At 34.1% G+C, this 14540-nt stretch overlaps 1 protein-coding gene across 2 annotated transcripts in view; it reads left to right on the forward strand.

The window, feature by feature from the left end:
• Nucleotides 1-2511: 2511 nt before the first annotated feature.
• LOC148271320 (5-oxoprolinase) overlaps nt 2512-14540 on the forward strand; it is a 28517-nt gene continuing 16488 nt past the window's right edge. Inside the window, exons 1-10 of one of the 2 annotated variants that reach the window (XM_088241530.1) lie at nt 2512-2680; nt 6209-6385; nt 6957-7148; nt 7490-7628; nt 8845-9018; nt 10871-11072; nt 11978-12075; nt 12292-12399; nt 13154-13446; nt 13905-13972. In XM_088241530.1, coding sequence (XP_088097656.1) covers nt 6209-6385; nt 6957-7148; nt 7490-7628; nt 8845-9018; nt 10871-11072; nt 11978-12075; nt 12292-12399; nt 13154-13446; nt 13905-13972 — 1451 coding nt within the window. In that variant the 5' untranslated portion in view covers nt 2512-2680. Of the gene's footprint in view, nt 2681-5059; nt 5127-6208; nt 6386-6956; nt 7149-7489; nt 7629-8844; nt 9019-10870; nt 11073-11977; nt 12076-12291; nt 12400-13153; nt 13447-13904; nt 13973-14540 lie in introns of those variants that run through there. The other variant, XM_088241529.1, reaches the window with a different exon arrangement.

The following is a 14540-nucleotide window of genomic DNA, read 5'->3' on the forward strand; positions in this document are numbered from 1 at the left end:
CAAACTATTATTGGAATATCTTAAAATCAACAAATTCGTCTGTGATGTCCTCCTAACTTAAGTTTTTTTTTTTAAATATTTAACAGGTAACACGCCATCAAAATTATAAAAAATATTTTTTAAAACACATTAGGGTGTCATTATGCACTCCGTATGCGGTTGTAATGACTTTTCCAGGTATTGTTTGGCACAGCGTACTACATTTCAAATTCTATTAAATGTCATACTTACCTAAAAACAGTTTTTTTACTGTGTAAATGTGTTAATAAAATAAACCAAATTACGCATGTTCTAATATTTTCAGTACATTCCAATATGGATTTTAAATTTACTGGAATTAATCAACATTAATATTATTTACTATATTAATATTTTTTGTGTATAATGATTTATTTTATATATTTAGTTATACATTTCTTTTTGGGATGTAATAAGATAGATTAGTTCTTTGAATATTATTTAAAAATCTGTACTATCACCACGAATCGACATGTCATTCCTATATTGGCTATATCTAGAATATTTCAATGCTCCCAACAATTTAAAAAAAGAAAAGATAACGAATCATGATACTCATGCAATCATTCAAGTAAGAAAGAGATACACATATTTCCATAGTTCAAATTTGTTTCTGTGCAACTCATTACCACAGATACGACACTAGCTGGCAGCTGTCAACATTTTGAAAATGGTCCGGCTTTGACTCTACTTCACAGAATTATGTACGTCACTATTTATTGATTGATGCAAAGCAATTTTTTTCTGAAATGTATTTAAATCCTTATCCAATTGTGTTAAATATTTTAAAATAAAAAAATGATCTATTTTTATACTTTTACTTTTTAAGTTGTACCTCAATAATGCACAATCTACATATATATTTATAGATTTTTTTAGTTGATTTTGTATAAATATTATATTATAATGGTTTTATTAATTTTTGATTAAAAATGCACATGTTTTAAAACTAATAAAAAAATGTTTTATTATTTTCCCGATTTTTTTAAGAGAGATTGAGAGATATGGAGGAGTCTGTTAGTGCTTGAGTCCCTATACCAAAAAAGTTCATTATTCAAGAGAGGGGATTGTTTGTGTCTGTAGCTATTTTTCACATAAAATTATCCAAGTTAATATGAGCAAATATTTCACAAATATTTTTTTATTGTGTTACAATAATGACTTATTATTTCCATTTAAAGTGAATCCATTATGAACCTTAATATAAAACACTGAAATATTTTCAATCGTAATTGTTAGAAAAGACTACAAGCCGTGGTAGTGGATAGGTTTGTTTCTTTATTTAAATACACCCCTTCTGGAGTTCCCCAGGGGTCGATTCTAGGTCCTCTTCTCTTTAATATTTGCCGAAATTACTTTTTGTGTATATTTTTTAAATTTATTTTTGTGCACTTTTTATTACCATTTTTTTTTAATTTAATTTTTTTTATTTATTTTTTTTTTATTGCTGATAAGGAAGTTCAGTGCTACGGGAAATTGGATTAAAAATATGTTTTCTTACATGCCGTAAACATTTGGGCATTTAATTGCAGGGCGAAGTTCCTCTAAAATGTATGAAAAAATTTATAAAAATTGCATGACGTCACTATTTCTTTTAAATCAACCAATGATAAGAGAGTTATAAAAGATTTCCGGTTTACAGTAAGTCAACTGACGAATCAGCAGAACGGATCGAAAAGATAAGAAAGAGATTCGAGACGTCATATGAGAAGAATAAAAAAAAAACGTTAAAAATCATGATAAATATTTTTTTTAAACCACTGAATTTTTTTCATTGAATCTTTGAAAGATATTAACATCTAAAGAGACCTAAAAGGGCTTGTTAAATACTAACTTCTACCTTTATTTAAATGTTTCCAAATGCTACAAAGTGACCTATAATAGAAATAAAATGATAACATCATATTTTTTTCCGATTTTAAAATTAAAATAAAACAACTTTATTATTACTCTTCTTCTTTTTCTCCACATTCACTCCTAGATGGAGCATGTGGACATTACCAAACGCTTCCAGGAGACCCTAGCGCCAGCACTTTCACCTCCTCCCACGTCAATCCCGCGTTTCTTATTTCAGCCGAAGTATCGACATCGGTGGCTTTCCAGAATGGCAGGAGCCCGTAGGTATGAAAAAGGGGCAGCTTGAGTTAAGGCTCTCCCGAGGCATCCGCAGCACGTGTCCAAAACACCAAACTTCAGAGCGCTTGAAAATAATATTAAGTATAACAAGGTGGATCGATTTCATAACTAACATTGAAGTCCGAGAACAGACGCTGCAGTCTCCTATTACGACAAAGGTTTCGAGGGTGGGGCGGAGGACTTATTACCGCTGGTTTCGAAACCAGTCGGTTATAAATTTAAAATGCACAAAGTTCTTTTATTTTTAATGAATAGCCACAAAGTTAGTGTTTCAAAAAATATAAATTTTACAATGTAATTTAAATTGGCGGCTAAAGATGTGATTTGATTCTAGCAACTCGATAACTGTCAACTGTCACTGCCGTCACCTGATTTGACAGTCTCAAGTTCAAATGTATTATTATTTTTAAATTAAAATAAAGTTGGTAGATGTATCTGTGAATGGTGAAGCGAATCTCTTATCAATTAACATTGTAAATGTAAATTACATACACGTTAGATAACTCCAGTGCTGTGTTATTACAAGGTAGCATATTACTTATATTTTAACCACTAAAAATAAAATTGTGCTTATTTTTTATTTGTTATTATTTACATCGCATCAAGTCAAATTCTTTATGTTTATTATAAAATGTTCTTTGAATTTTCATTTGTTTTCTAAGCATGAGTTTATTCCGTTTTTAAAAATATTTAGAATTATGAACCGGCAAACTGTCAAAAAAACTTTTAATTCGATTTTTGAAAATGATGTGTTTGCATTTTAAAATATTTTTTTGGATGATTAGGTACTTTAATTATATTTTTAAAATAATCAGCTCAAATCAAAGTTCTGATCTCAGTTGACCACTAAATATTTGTGGTCAACTGGAATCTTCCTTCATGAATGATAAATAGATAAGTCGTGCATTCAAAAAGTCATAGTATGATTAGAAGAACTGAAACTTGAAAAAAATGTAAAAATATACACATATACATACATATCCAAAAAATATTGTTGATAAATCCACCTGGTCTATGAAGAAGTATAGAAATTGAAAAGATAAAATTTTCAGGCGTTGCCTAGTATGTAGGTGAAATAATTCAATTAGGTGAATCTCACCTGCATAAATAAAGGTTTCAGCTCTTAAACTTCACAAACATCAACAGATGAAAGAATTGAAGGGATGTACAGGGTGTTCATTAAACCCTGTCACATCCGAAAGCACGATGATCAGTATGAGCAAGAAGACATATTGGCACATTAAAATAAATTTTTAGAATGAATAAAATTTAAAGAAATAAAATATTTAAAAAAGAAAATGGTTGCTTACTTCTGCACGAGTGAAATAAGGAGGGGGAGGGGGGAGTCTGATACGCCGATAAATGCGCGGCCGCGCTCCCCGCGCTTCTCCCCTGCAGAAGTAAACAACCATTTGTTTTTTTAAATATTTTATTTTGAAAGAAATTCTGTTATATTTTTTTTTAAATATGCTAATATGTCTTATTGCCCATACTGATCATCGTGGTTTTGGATGTGACTGGGTTTAAAGAACACCCTGTAGATGTTTGAATGTGGGCAGAATGGGTAAAGTGACCACTTAAACCAGCCAATGACAGGTCATAAGCCCTGTAGATGCCTAGACTTCTATATTACCTTATCTTAAATGTTCTTCATCTCTGTTGTAATATGTGCACTGATTATGATGAATCGGGTTGTGGTTCCGTGGCTAGTGTTGCGGACTCACGGATCAGAGGTCCGAGGTTTCAACCCCACTCTACCCCAACTTGATTTCCATTTTCTAATAGTGAGTTATTTACAACTCGTTGAAAATGGTCGCCAAAATTGAAATATTTGGGTAAATTATAAGAACGCTGATATTATTTTTCTTTATTTTAAAAGATACCTTTTTTATTATTTAACACTTAACACTAACTTATTGTTATATTATCAAAGCACTCGATAGAATTACCAAAATAATTACCTAAAGGTTTATCAATTCATTTATTATTTCACAGTACATTTGTCAATAAATGCAAATATAAGTACCTAAATTCCTTATCACTAAGAAAACACCGGGCCTCACTCTACACTATTGGTTTTTACCATAAATATAATTAATTATTACTTAAGTACCTAGAATTATATAACTGTATATAAGAACCTTCAGTCTACTTAATCTTATTTATTTGACACTTTATATACATGTACAATATATATAAGGGCGGGCATATTGCCTTAAGGCAATTTCTTCCTACCTACACAAACCGTTCAGTTTGAGAAAATTATAAATACATGGACATATTGAATCTTACAATTTTATACAAAAATTAAAAACAAAGATTAACAAAATAAAAAAATATATAAAAAAATTAACACTATACTATGAAGAGAGTAGAGGGGATGGGAAGGAAAGAAGAAGGATAAAGGAACAATTTAAATATTAAGATAGTGACATTTCAATCTTGACTTAAATGTAAATAAAGAAGGGGCGAATCTTCACATTAGTTTAAAAATACCTTAACAAGGCCGAAACAATTATCAGTTATTTTGTTTACAAATAAAATAAACTGTTTTAGTAGACTCAAATCAGTGTTTAATTTTAGTATTAAATGTTTTTCTTTATTAAAATGATTATATTTTAACGGGGTGTTAAGAAGCGCTTTTTTTCTCATAAATAAGCCAATCTTGAATTAAAAAGCGACATTTTATTTCAGTAGTATTGTTTACATTAGTTTAGTAAGAAAGCCAGTCACAAACTAGCTAAGTAATCTAGGGTTTGAATGTTTTAAATATTTGCAATTTTTAAACATAGGAAGAGTAGTGAATGTTTAAGTTGTAAACATATTCATGACAAACAACTGTAATTGCATTGATAAAGAGATATTGCTGATAAGATAAAAAATATTTCATGAAAATAAGATAACAAATAAATGAAATGTTGAGATTTTCAATAGCTTGAAGCCATCTTTAAGTAACAAACCAGATCTGTATGGTAAGTACACCTGGCTTAGGCTACAAAAAATAAAAATAATTTTGCTGTTTTTAGTTCTTCGACTTTATGGCAGTACGCAGTATCTATAGATACAGCATCACTTAACTCTGCTCAATCAATTCCATTAGTCGAGTTACATCATATGAACTTACTTTTAATTTTTTTATTATTGTTACTTAAGGCATTGACAAAAAACACTTTTAAATAATGTTCCGCCAGGACAAGATTTTGTACATTTTATTAAAAATACAAAATATTAATTTTTCATTTATGTTTCAAACGAAGGGTCAACCTAACTTCTTACCAAATTTTCAATTATTCTTCTATTCGTTTGCGAGGAATATAAAAAAATGTCTTTTTATTTATCTCAAAACTAGCTATTTTAGGATACAACATATTTCCATAACGTGGGAGACTTCTTGCAATTGTATTATGAAAATATTTTATTGTATGTTAATATAATATAAATATTTTAATCTTCTCTTAAATGTACGGAAAGAAGAATAAAAATAGTTTAAAATTTTACATATTTTGAATTTACGCACCATGTCCATTTAATTTATTTATGCCCATAAGGTTTTCGCATTGTCGTACACAAATTAGTTCGCCAATTATAAATGTCTGTTTAAAAAAGTCCACAGATTTTGTAAAACTATTAGTCAAAAATTGTGAAAAAATAAAACAGCAGATTTGAAAAATCTGTAACTTATTAAAGTCATTTAGGTGTTAAAATTAATAAAATGTTTTAGCTTGGTTTAACTATGAAATTCGGTGGTTTCGTTAAGCCAAAAAAATATTTTAAAATGTCGTATTATCATCGTTTTGATTTTTAAAAAAGTTTTGTAATTATGCAATTAATTTGCACCTGATGTCACGAGTTGTCGTCATTAAGATGTGCTGACATTTAAAAGTAGAACTAGGCAGATAGATTTAATAGATTCTATTTTATCTTATTAGCTGATAAGGTTGCCTTAGCCTTCTTCAGAGTTAACCTTATTACCTGCATTCCTGTTTTGAAAGAAGTCACTGTTAAAATTTTAAAATCTGTAATCGTTAAAATGAAATAAATGTTCTCATTTCAGATGGGAGACACGAAAGACAGTGGAAAATTTCAGTTTGCCATTGATCGTGGTGGCACCTTTACTGATGTGTTCTGTCGCTGTCCAAATGGGTCTGTCAGGACCCTCAAATTGCTCTCCGAGGATCCCAAGAACTACAATGATGCTCCTACTGAGGGTATCCGAAGGATTTTACAACAGGTATCCTTAGTGTTTATAATTTATGATCAAAAATGACCCCGAATTTGTAAAAACAAACAACTTCAGCTCAATTATTCATGAATATTAATTTTATCCCCTTCAAAGTAATCACTGTTAACAAAAAGCTGACTGTAGCGAAAAAACGAATTTCATACAGTTTTGTAAAAGGCTGGAAATATTTGAAGGAACATTGAAATGGACATACCTTTGATACTATGAGGATGTTCTTCAAATTTGGGCCCTGGATGATGAAATTCACCATGAATTATGTAATGATTTATGATTACTTTTACAATGACACATGAGGAATCCAAACATTTTGATGCAATCTAGTGTAATGTCAAAATGTTTTTTGTTTTGTTCCAAATCCAAATGTTATATTTTTGTATTTTTCGTATCTTAATGTAAGGTAGGTACCATAAGGATGGGTCAAGGGAAGGATAGGAAAGAAAGATAATCGGTCAGGAATAATATTGATTAATGCTGTTATTTACTAAACAATCACCTAAGTTTTGTTGCTTAGATAAACTAGTTTTTTAGTTGCCCTTAATGTCATAATTTCCTATTTTAGGAAACGGGAAAGTCTATGGAACGATCGGAAAAGGTAGATGAATCACTCATCGACTGGATAAGGATGGGAACAACTGTCGCTACTAACGCCCTTCTAGAGAGGAAAGGAGAGAAGATGGCTCTCGTGATAAACAAGGGATTTAAAGACTTATTGTTCATTGGGAATCAGGCCAGACCTAATATCTTTCAATTGGTGAGCAAATTGAATTTCTTTCGGTGTTATATTGTCGGGTTTTCGGCACAAGTTGGTAACTACAAATTTGGAAAAATGAGATGTCTTTATAAATGGCATCAAATATTTTTTGTTTAAAAAGTAAATAAAATTATTTCACATTTTATAAATAAGAAAAATAATACTTTGTAATATCCAACTTGCAGTTTTACTTGAATTTTTGATTTGGGACGAACCTTTAACTAGTAAAATGTAGTATCAACTTGTTACAGAAACCCGACCATATATGAGAAGGCTTTTTTAATCAAACAGGTCATTGAATTACTTTTGATACTGTAGTGAACTTTGTTAATTTTGTCCAGGCTATTCAAAAGCCGGATGTTCTGTATTCCGAAGTCTTGGAGGTAGACTGTCGCGTAGTTCCTGCCTTGGAGGATAGGTGTATGCTGGACGGGAGTCAACCGTCATCTGAAGGTGGGAGAGGATGGAGAACAGTCACAGGTAAGACATTAGATGAGAACGAGACTTACTGAACAAGAACGCATAGGCCAGTGACGGGTAACCTGTGACACACGTGTCAGAGCTGACACGCCAAGACATTTCGGGTGACATTAATAGTTTACGGACAATCTTCGCCCATGAACGAGCGATGCGCTTTCTTAATTTCTCTTTCATTTACTAGGGCTGCGGAAATTATAAATATTCCTTCATATGGCACCCGAATCAAGCCAGGTTTTTTTTAAATGCTGACATGCCAAGCTAAAAACATTACCAATCACTGGCATAGGGAAACTGTCAGAGTTCGAAGAACTTTCAAACTATACAATCCTTTTACTGGATTGATGAAAGAAAAGTGGTTACCAGACGTTGAATTATAATACATATATGAATTTTGCATATAATAGCAATTTTTCATTTCGTTTCAAAGGCATATGTATATATTTTAGTTCTACGGTGAAAGACAACATTTCGAAATTTTGTAATCACCGAAGAATTTTTGTAAACTCTTTCATCATCATTTTTCTCCCTCTAGCACCCACAACTATCTAAATAAATACATTGCATTACATTACAAATTGCCGATGGTTATGCCTGTTGGAAGGGCTACCGCTATGCTGAACAACATCGCTCTGGATGTTGATCTGTTCCATGTATCCGAAGGGGTTTTTCAGAGCACTCCTACTATTTTGACAAGTCTCTTTATGTATTTTTTGTCTTTTTATAATATCTACATCTGGTTAAACCTAAGGATATTAAAGAGCTCACCCCCTACCTAATGGCCCGATACTTAACGGATCTGGGCTTAGAGAGGGAAATTTAGCAAAATGAAAACTCTCGCCTTCCACACATTAGCTAGGCTCTTTATAGACCTGGGCTTGGAGGGCGAGAGCTATTCACGAGGACCTGTCACAGTAGATCTTCACAGGTCGCAGTGACGTCACCAGCTTGAATAGCACTGACCCCCACCTTTAAGAATAAGTATAAGAATAATATGTAAGTCTTGAATTTTAGTTTGTTATGTACATGTTATTTTAAATAAAACGAATTGAATTGAAAAAAAAATGCATCGGAGTACCAACGCAGTGCCCTACCACTGGATGGGGATCGGGAACGATGATGTTATTTTAGTTGAATGAAAGAACTTGCAAAGCCTCAATCACCCATCAAGAACCGTTTTAAAAATCGGAAAGCTATTGCTATATTTCTCTACCTGCAGGCACAACCGGGGAAGATTTGTACGTGGTACAGGAGCTGAATAAAGAATCTGTAAGGAGAGGTTTGGCGGAGTTGAAGGAGCGAACAGGCATCAATAGTATCGCTGTACTTCTCGCTCACAGCTACACATACAGAGAACACGAGCTGCAGATTGGGGCGATCGCTAAGGAACTAGGTAAGGCTGGTTTGAAGAATCAATTTAATGATTATTTTTCTCATTATTTTAAAAATTAATCTCTGCTCTAATCCACACGTCCACAAAACTAAGATAATTAATCATACAAATGAAGGTATTAGAAGCAAACTAAGAAATCTCCATTGAAGAGATATTTGCAAAAAACTTGTGAGATTTATAATTATGACAACAATGTTTGAGTATGTCCAAATGCTTGCAGACTGGCTGGATTTCCTCCCCAGGGAGTTATTCATATTTAAATTTATTTCAACAGAGGAAAAACATTATCGAGAAGGGAATATGGATGTCAAGGCATTTACAGGGCTTATGACCTGTTGTTGGTTCGTTTAAGTGGCCACTTTACACACTGTAACATTCACCATTCAGCCCATGTTTGAATATCCACATTTCATCAGCTCTTCAATAGAGCAATAAATTTAAAAATGAATAACTCCCTAGGGAGGAAATCCAGCCAGTCTGCAAGCGTTTGGACATGCTCAAACATTGTTTAATTTACTACCTGGTAAAAGAAGAAGTATACAAATCGGAAAATTGTTTTCAGGCGTTGCCTAGCAGGTGATTTGGTTCAGCCAAATTTTCTCAGGTTTTCAAAGGTCGACTTTCGAAGGTTCTCTCTGTTGAAATAAATTTCTAATTATGCTTCACCAACTTAATGGAGAATGTTAAGATTGCGGTTTCAAATACTTTGCAAGATTTAGAGACGTTTTTGAATTACGCTATTATTTAGGTAGGTAGGTGTGCTGCATAGTTTATTTTGTCATCAATAACTAATATTCCGTTTTTGGTGGAAATTTTTATGTTTAAATTTAAATTTGTTGCAACAGAGGGGCAAAACATTTTTGAGAAGGGAATATGGATGTCTACACTGTGTAACATTCACCATTCTGCCTATGTTAAAACACCCACATTTCTTCCATTTGTTGATTTTTTTAAAGTAAAAGAGCGGAAACATATATTGATGTAGGTAAGATTCATCTGGCTGAATTATTTCACCTACTAGGTAACGCCTTTAAACAGTTTTTCAATTTTATACTTCTTATACCAGTTCAACAATGTTTTGGGTATGTCCAAATCTGCCCTATAAATGCTTGGACATCCATATAGTAAGTGTCCTAAATAGTCACTTAAACCAGCCAGTGACAGGTCATAAGCCCTGTAAGTGCCTAGACATCCATATTCCCTTCTCAAAAATGTTTTCCCTCCATGTTACAACAAATTTGGATCTGAATAACTCTCTAGGGAGGAAATCTAGCCTGTCTGCAAGCATTTGGACATACTCAAAACATTAAAATAACAATCCCTATAATTTGAAATAAAATTTTAAACTTTAAATTCGATTTGTATTTATTACATTTTTTTTTGCTCCACAACAGGCCAGAGGGGCCATTATTACAGCACAGAACACCCAGGCTTGAGAAAAATCACCTTTAATTTTTGTGTTGTTACCGGGAATCGAACCTGAAAATTTTTGTGAGTGAGTCAAGCGCCTTAACCACGGAGGCCGCATGTTAAAAAAAAAACTGAATTTGGATACGAAGAGCGAGAGTAAAGACTGGACCCTACTGACGACTCAACGTACTCTAAGAGTGTACTGCTTTTATAGTAGTTGTCCATAGTGTTTTCTTTACTTCCAAGAGAATATAGGCCATTTTCAATTTCCCCGATGATCAGCTATTTGATATCCATGTCAGGTAATCAGTATTTTGGATGTATTGATTATTTGTTATTTAATAAATGCATAATTCACCTTTCGATGATAGTAGGACAGGAAACAGTGGCCATTGATTTCCGAGCGAGTCCCACATCATTAATTGACTTTAATTATCTGCAGGTTTCGCCCAAGTATCTCTGTCGCATGAGGTGATGGCGATGGTGCGCGCCGTTGCACGCGGGTTTACTGCGTGCGTGGATGCATACCTGACTCCCCACATCAGGCGCTACCTGGCCAGCTTCTCCAGAGGGTTCTCTGACGGCCTGAGGAGCACCAACGTCCTGTTCATGCAGTCCGACGGAGGCCTCACTCCAATGGATACGTAAGACACTTAAGGCTGTAGTCTGGTAAAACAAACGCAAAATTAGGAAATGATACGATTTTGCCATTTTAAAACGAATGTTTTTTTTAATCACGCAATAGTAAAAAAATAATAACCGAGAACGATAAGGGCAGGTCTGAAGGTCATAAAAACGTAAAAAAGATGTTGTTATACATTAAATATTTCAAATAGAATTATCTTCTTTTTTAAAAAAAAGAGAATACGATTCTATAAAAAAAGGTTTCAACTAAAATATTTTAATAGTGTGTCCTCGGCACGGGTAACCTTAGTGAGGTCACATTATTTTTATTATGTAAATTTTTTTTTTAATGAAATTGACACAATTTTTAAGTTCATAGGTTGATAATGATGTTTTGAGGCGCATTCTGTCATCTTCATTAATATAATATCAACCCAGCATTGAATATAAGCTAGTGACCGAACGTAGTTTCGGATTTGCAAAAGTTGGCTGAAACTTTTGTTCGGGACGTGTCAGATTAAGTTTGGCTGTGCTCGGGTGCATCTTATGGCTTGTGACTCTAAGTTGCTGAACAACAGATTGAGGTTGACTGTCTGATGCTGACTGATGCTGAATCGATGCTGAACTGGGCGTTGACTGCACCCTGTGGTCTCTTTATAGGCCATGTTCCTTTGTTCTTCATATCTCCATGGTAGGGACGATGTGAATATACTGCAGAACGACGATCTCGTCTTTATGTGCAATACTTGTTAGAGTAGCATAATATGTTGTATTGGATTCTATAGAAAACACTGACTTGGTTCATCGGTCGTTGCACTAGAATTTCAGGAGAATTATTTAGCACGTGTTTGTCTTCGACCATGGACTATGAATCCCCCACAAATCTTGATTTATTATTAACATTTGTTTTTTTGTGTATTGCCAGATTCAACGGATCCCGCGCCATTTTGTCAGGGCCAGCTGGAGGTGTTGTAGGATATGCTCTCACCACTTACGAGAGGGAAACCAACCTCCCAGTTATTGGTAATGTCTCAGTTTTCTAAATAATTCCAATCATTTATCTATTTGAGCGATGCGTCAATAATCCAATTTTATTCTACCTTGATCATTTGATATTTGAAGGCAAGAAGATCAGTCTTATGCTTCAGATTCAGTCCAAAGACTGAATATCACAGTGTAAATATGTTATGGCAGTGAAGAGGTTCAGTGCTACGTATCAATTTTGCACTTTTTCAACAGGTTTTGACATGGGCGGGACGTCAACAGATGTGTCAAGGTACGCTGGGTCCCTCGAACATGTGCACGAGGCTACCACAGCTGGAGTTACTATCCAGGCTCCACAGCTAGGTATGACTTCTATATTATAACAAAGTGGTGTATCGGGCACTGGAATAGTATTCCAATGAGGAAGTTAAGTGATTCAAAAAAAGAAATGTTTGCTAACAGACTATTAAATTGAATCAAAAAATTTATCAAAACATTTTGATGTATCATATTATTACCGCTATGATTTTTTTAGTTTGTAATTTTGAAATTATACCGCCCGTGACATAATGAGTTCAAGTCGGTGAGTTTTCCTGACATTTAACATTTTCTGTGCTGCTAGGTATTGCTATGGTAGTTCACAGCAGGCTGCGAAATTTCAAGCAATTTTTTGAAACTCTCATTTGAACCGCTGTTGTGTTGATAATTTTAATAATTCCTCGTGTCCTAGTATTTCATCAAGCTTCTAACAGATGTCTCCGAGTGCACGAAATCTAAAATCCGCATACAAAGGCATGCGTCTTTATGGGCTATTTTTGTATGGTCGACTCTCCGAGCTCGGAAACGAAGAGCACGTCAACGCGCTTAGGGCACTTAACCGGTTAAAAGAAAACCCCTGTGCTATGTGTGATCGGTTCTTTTATATAGTTCGAAAATGTGGACCTTGAAAGTGAACAATATGTACCGGTTAGAAGCATTCGAGATGTGGTTATACCACAGAATGCTTCGCATATCCTGAACCGAGATGGTGAACTCAGAGGTCCGATAAAGATAGGGAATGGTAGCGAACTCTTGTTAAATGTGTTATTTTTTAAGGCAAAAATTGACATATTTCCAGACATAAATACAGTCGCTGCTGGCGGTGGATCTATCTTATCCTTCCTTTCCGGATTGTTCCGCGTTGGCCCGGAATCCGCGGGGGCTTCCCCCGGCCCCGCCTGCTACGGGGCCTCGGGCCCTGCGGCTATCACTGACGCCAACCTGCTCCTCGGGAGGCTTCTGCCTGACTACTTCCCCAAAATATTTGGCCCCCAGGAAGACCAGCCTCTCAATCGGAATGCATCCGTAGCCGTTGTGGAGATGATTAGAAAGAGCGTCAATGAATTTATGAGGGAAACAAACAGAAAAGAGGTAAACTAATTCAAATAAAAATATGCAACTTGAGTAAACTGTCTTGAGCGTTTCTTGATAATTTTTGCTACATGAAGGTAAGATGATCAGTCTTACACTTCAGGTACCAGTCAAAGACTATGAAATATTCTAGTGTGAAAACACCCTTTATACATATTTCATATCAACCATGTCGGGAATCTAAGCTAAAACCTCTTGCATGGTAGGCAAACATGTAATGGGCAGCGCACTTGCCTACCAAATCCTGGCAAATGCGCTGACCATTACATGTTAGCCTACCATGCAAGAGGTCTCGGGCTCGATTTCCAATATGGTTGGTAGTGGTATTACGAGTTGAATATCCTTATTTTAAATTTTTTGAAATTTAGTCATTACTTCATATAGAAATAGGTTGTGTTCCATATCATGACGACATTAGTATGTGCAGTGAATTGAATATACATTTATATTTATTTCAGATGTCTCTTGAGGAAGTTGCGATGGGATTTATCGAAGTTGCAAATGAAGCTATGTGCCGTCCTATAAGGTGAAAAACATACCACAATAATGTTTTTTTCTCTGTAGTTCACTACTGTGATTGGGCTGTTTTGTGTTGTATAAAAAATTAAACGACCAATACTGATTTTAAGTCCACTAGAGATGCCACGAATAGTGATTTGGCAGAATACCGAATATACAGCCACGCTGTCGGTCGAAGTGTCAAATATTCGGCGGCCTAACGACTCATTTGAAACGCCTCATTTTTACATTACTTAATTTTATGTTTTCTCGGTTTTAACACCGAAATGTTTAGGACCCATTTGTCTTCATTCATTGTCTTACAAATATTACCCCAATTAACATTTTTTTAATTTTTCATCACCCAGTTTTATGTTAAAACATTTTCGGATTTCATTTGATGTGTCAAAAAAGCCAAAATTATGACCATCATATTATAATAAACCAGAAGGTGCATAGAACCAAGTTTGCATACATCGCACTGTGTCCAAAATGTCATGTTATGTTTTACCACAAAAATTATTTTGCTGACTAGACTATAAAAAAAAATAGGTACTAGGCAAACGTAAAAAAAAAACATTAAGTTTTCAATTAGT

The sequence above is a fragment of the Micrasema longulum genome, unplaced genomic scaffold, assembly GCF_059751315.1.
Source record: "Micrasema longulum isolate JH-2025_06_02 unplaced genomic scaffold, ASM5975131v1 h1tg002933l, whole genome shotgun sequence".
Classification (NCBI taxonomy): Eukaryota; Metazoa; Arthropoda; class Insecta; order Trichoptera; family Brachycentridae; genus Micrasema; species Micrasema longulum.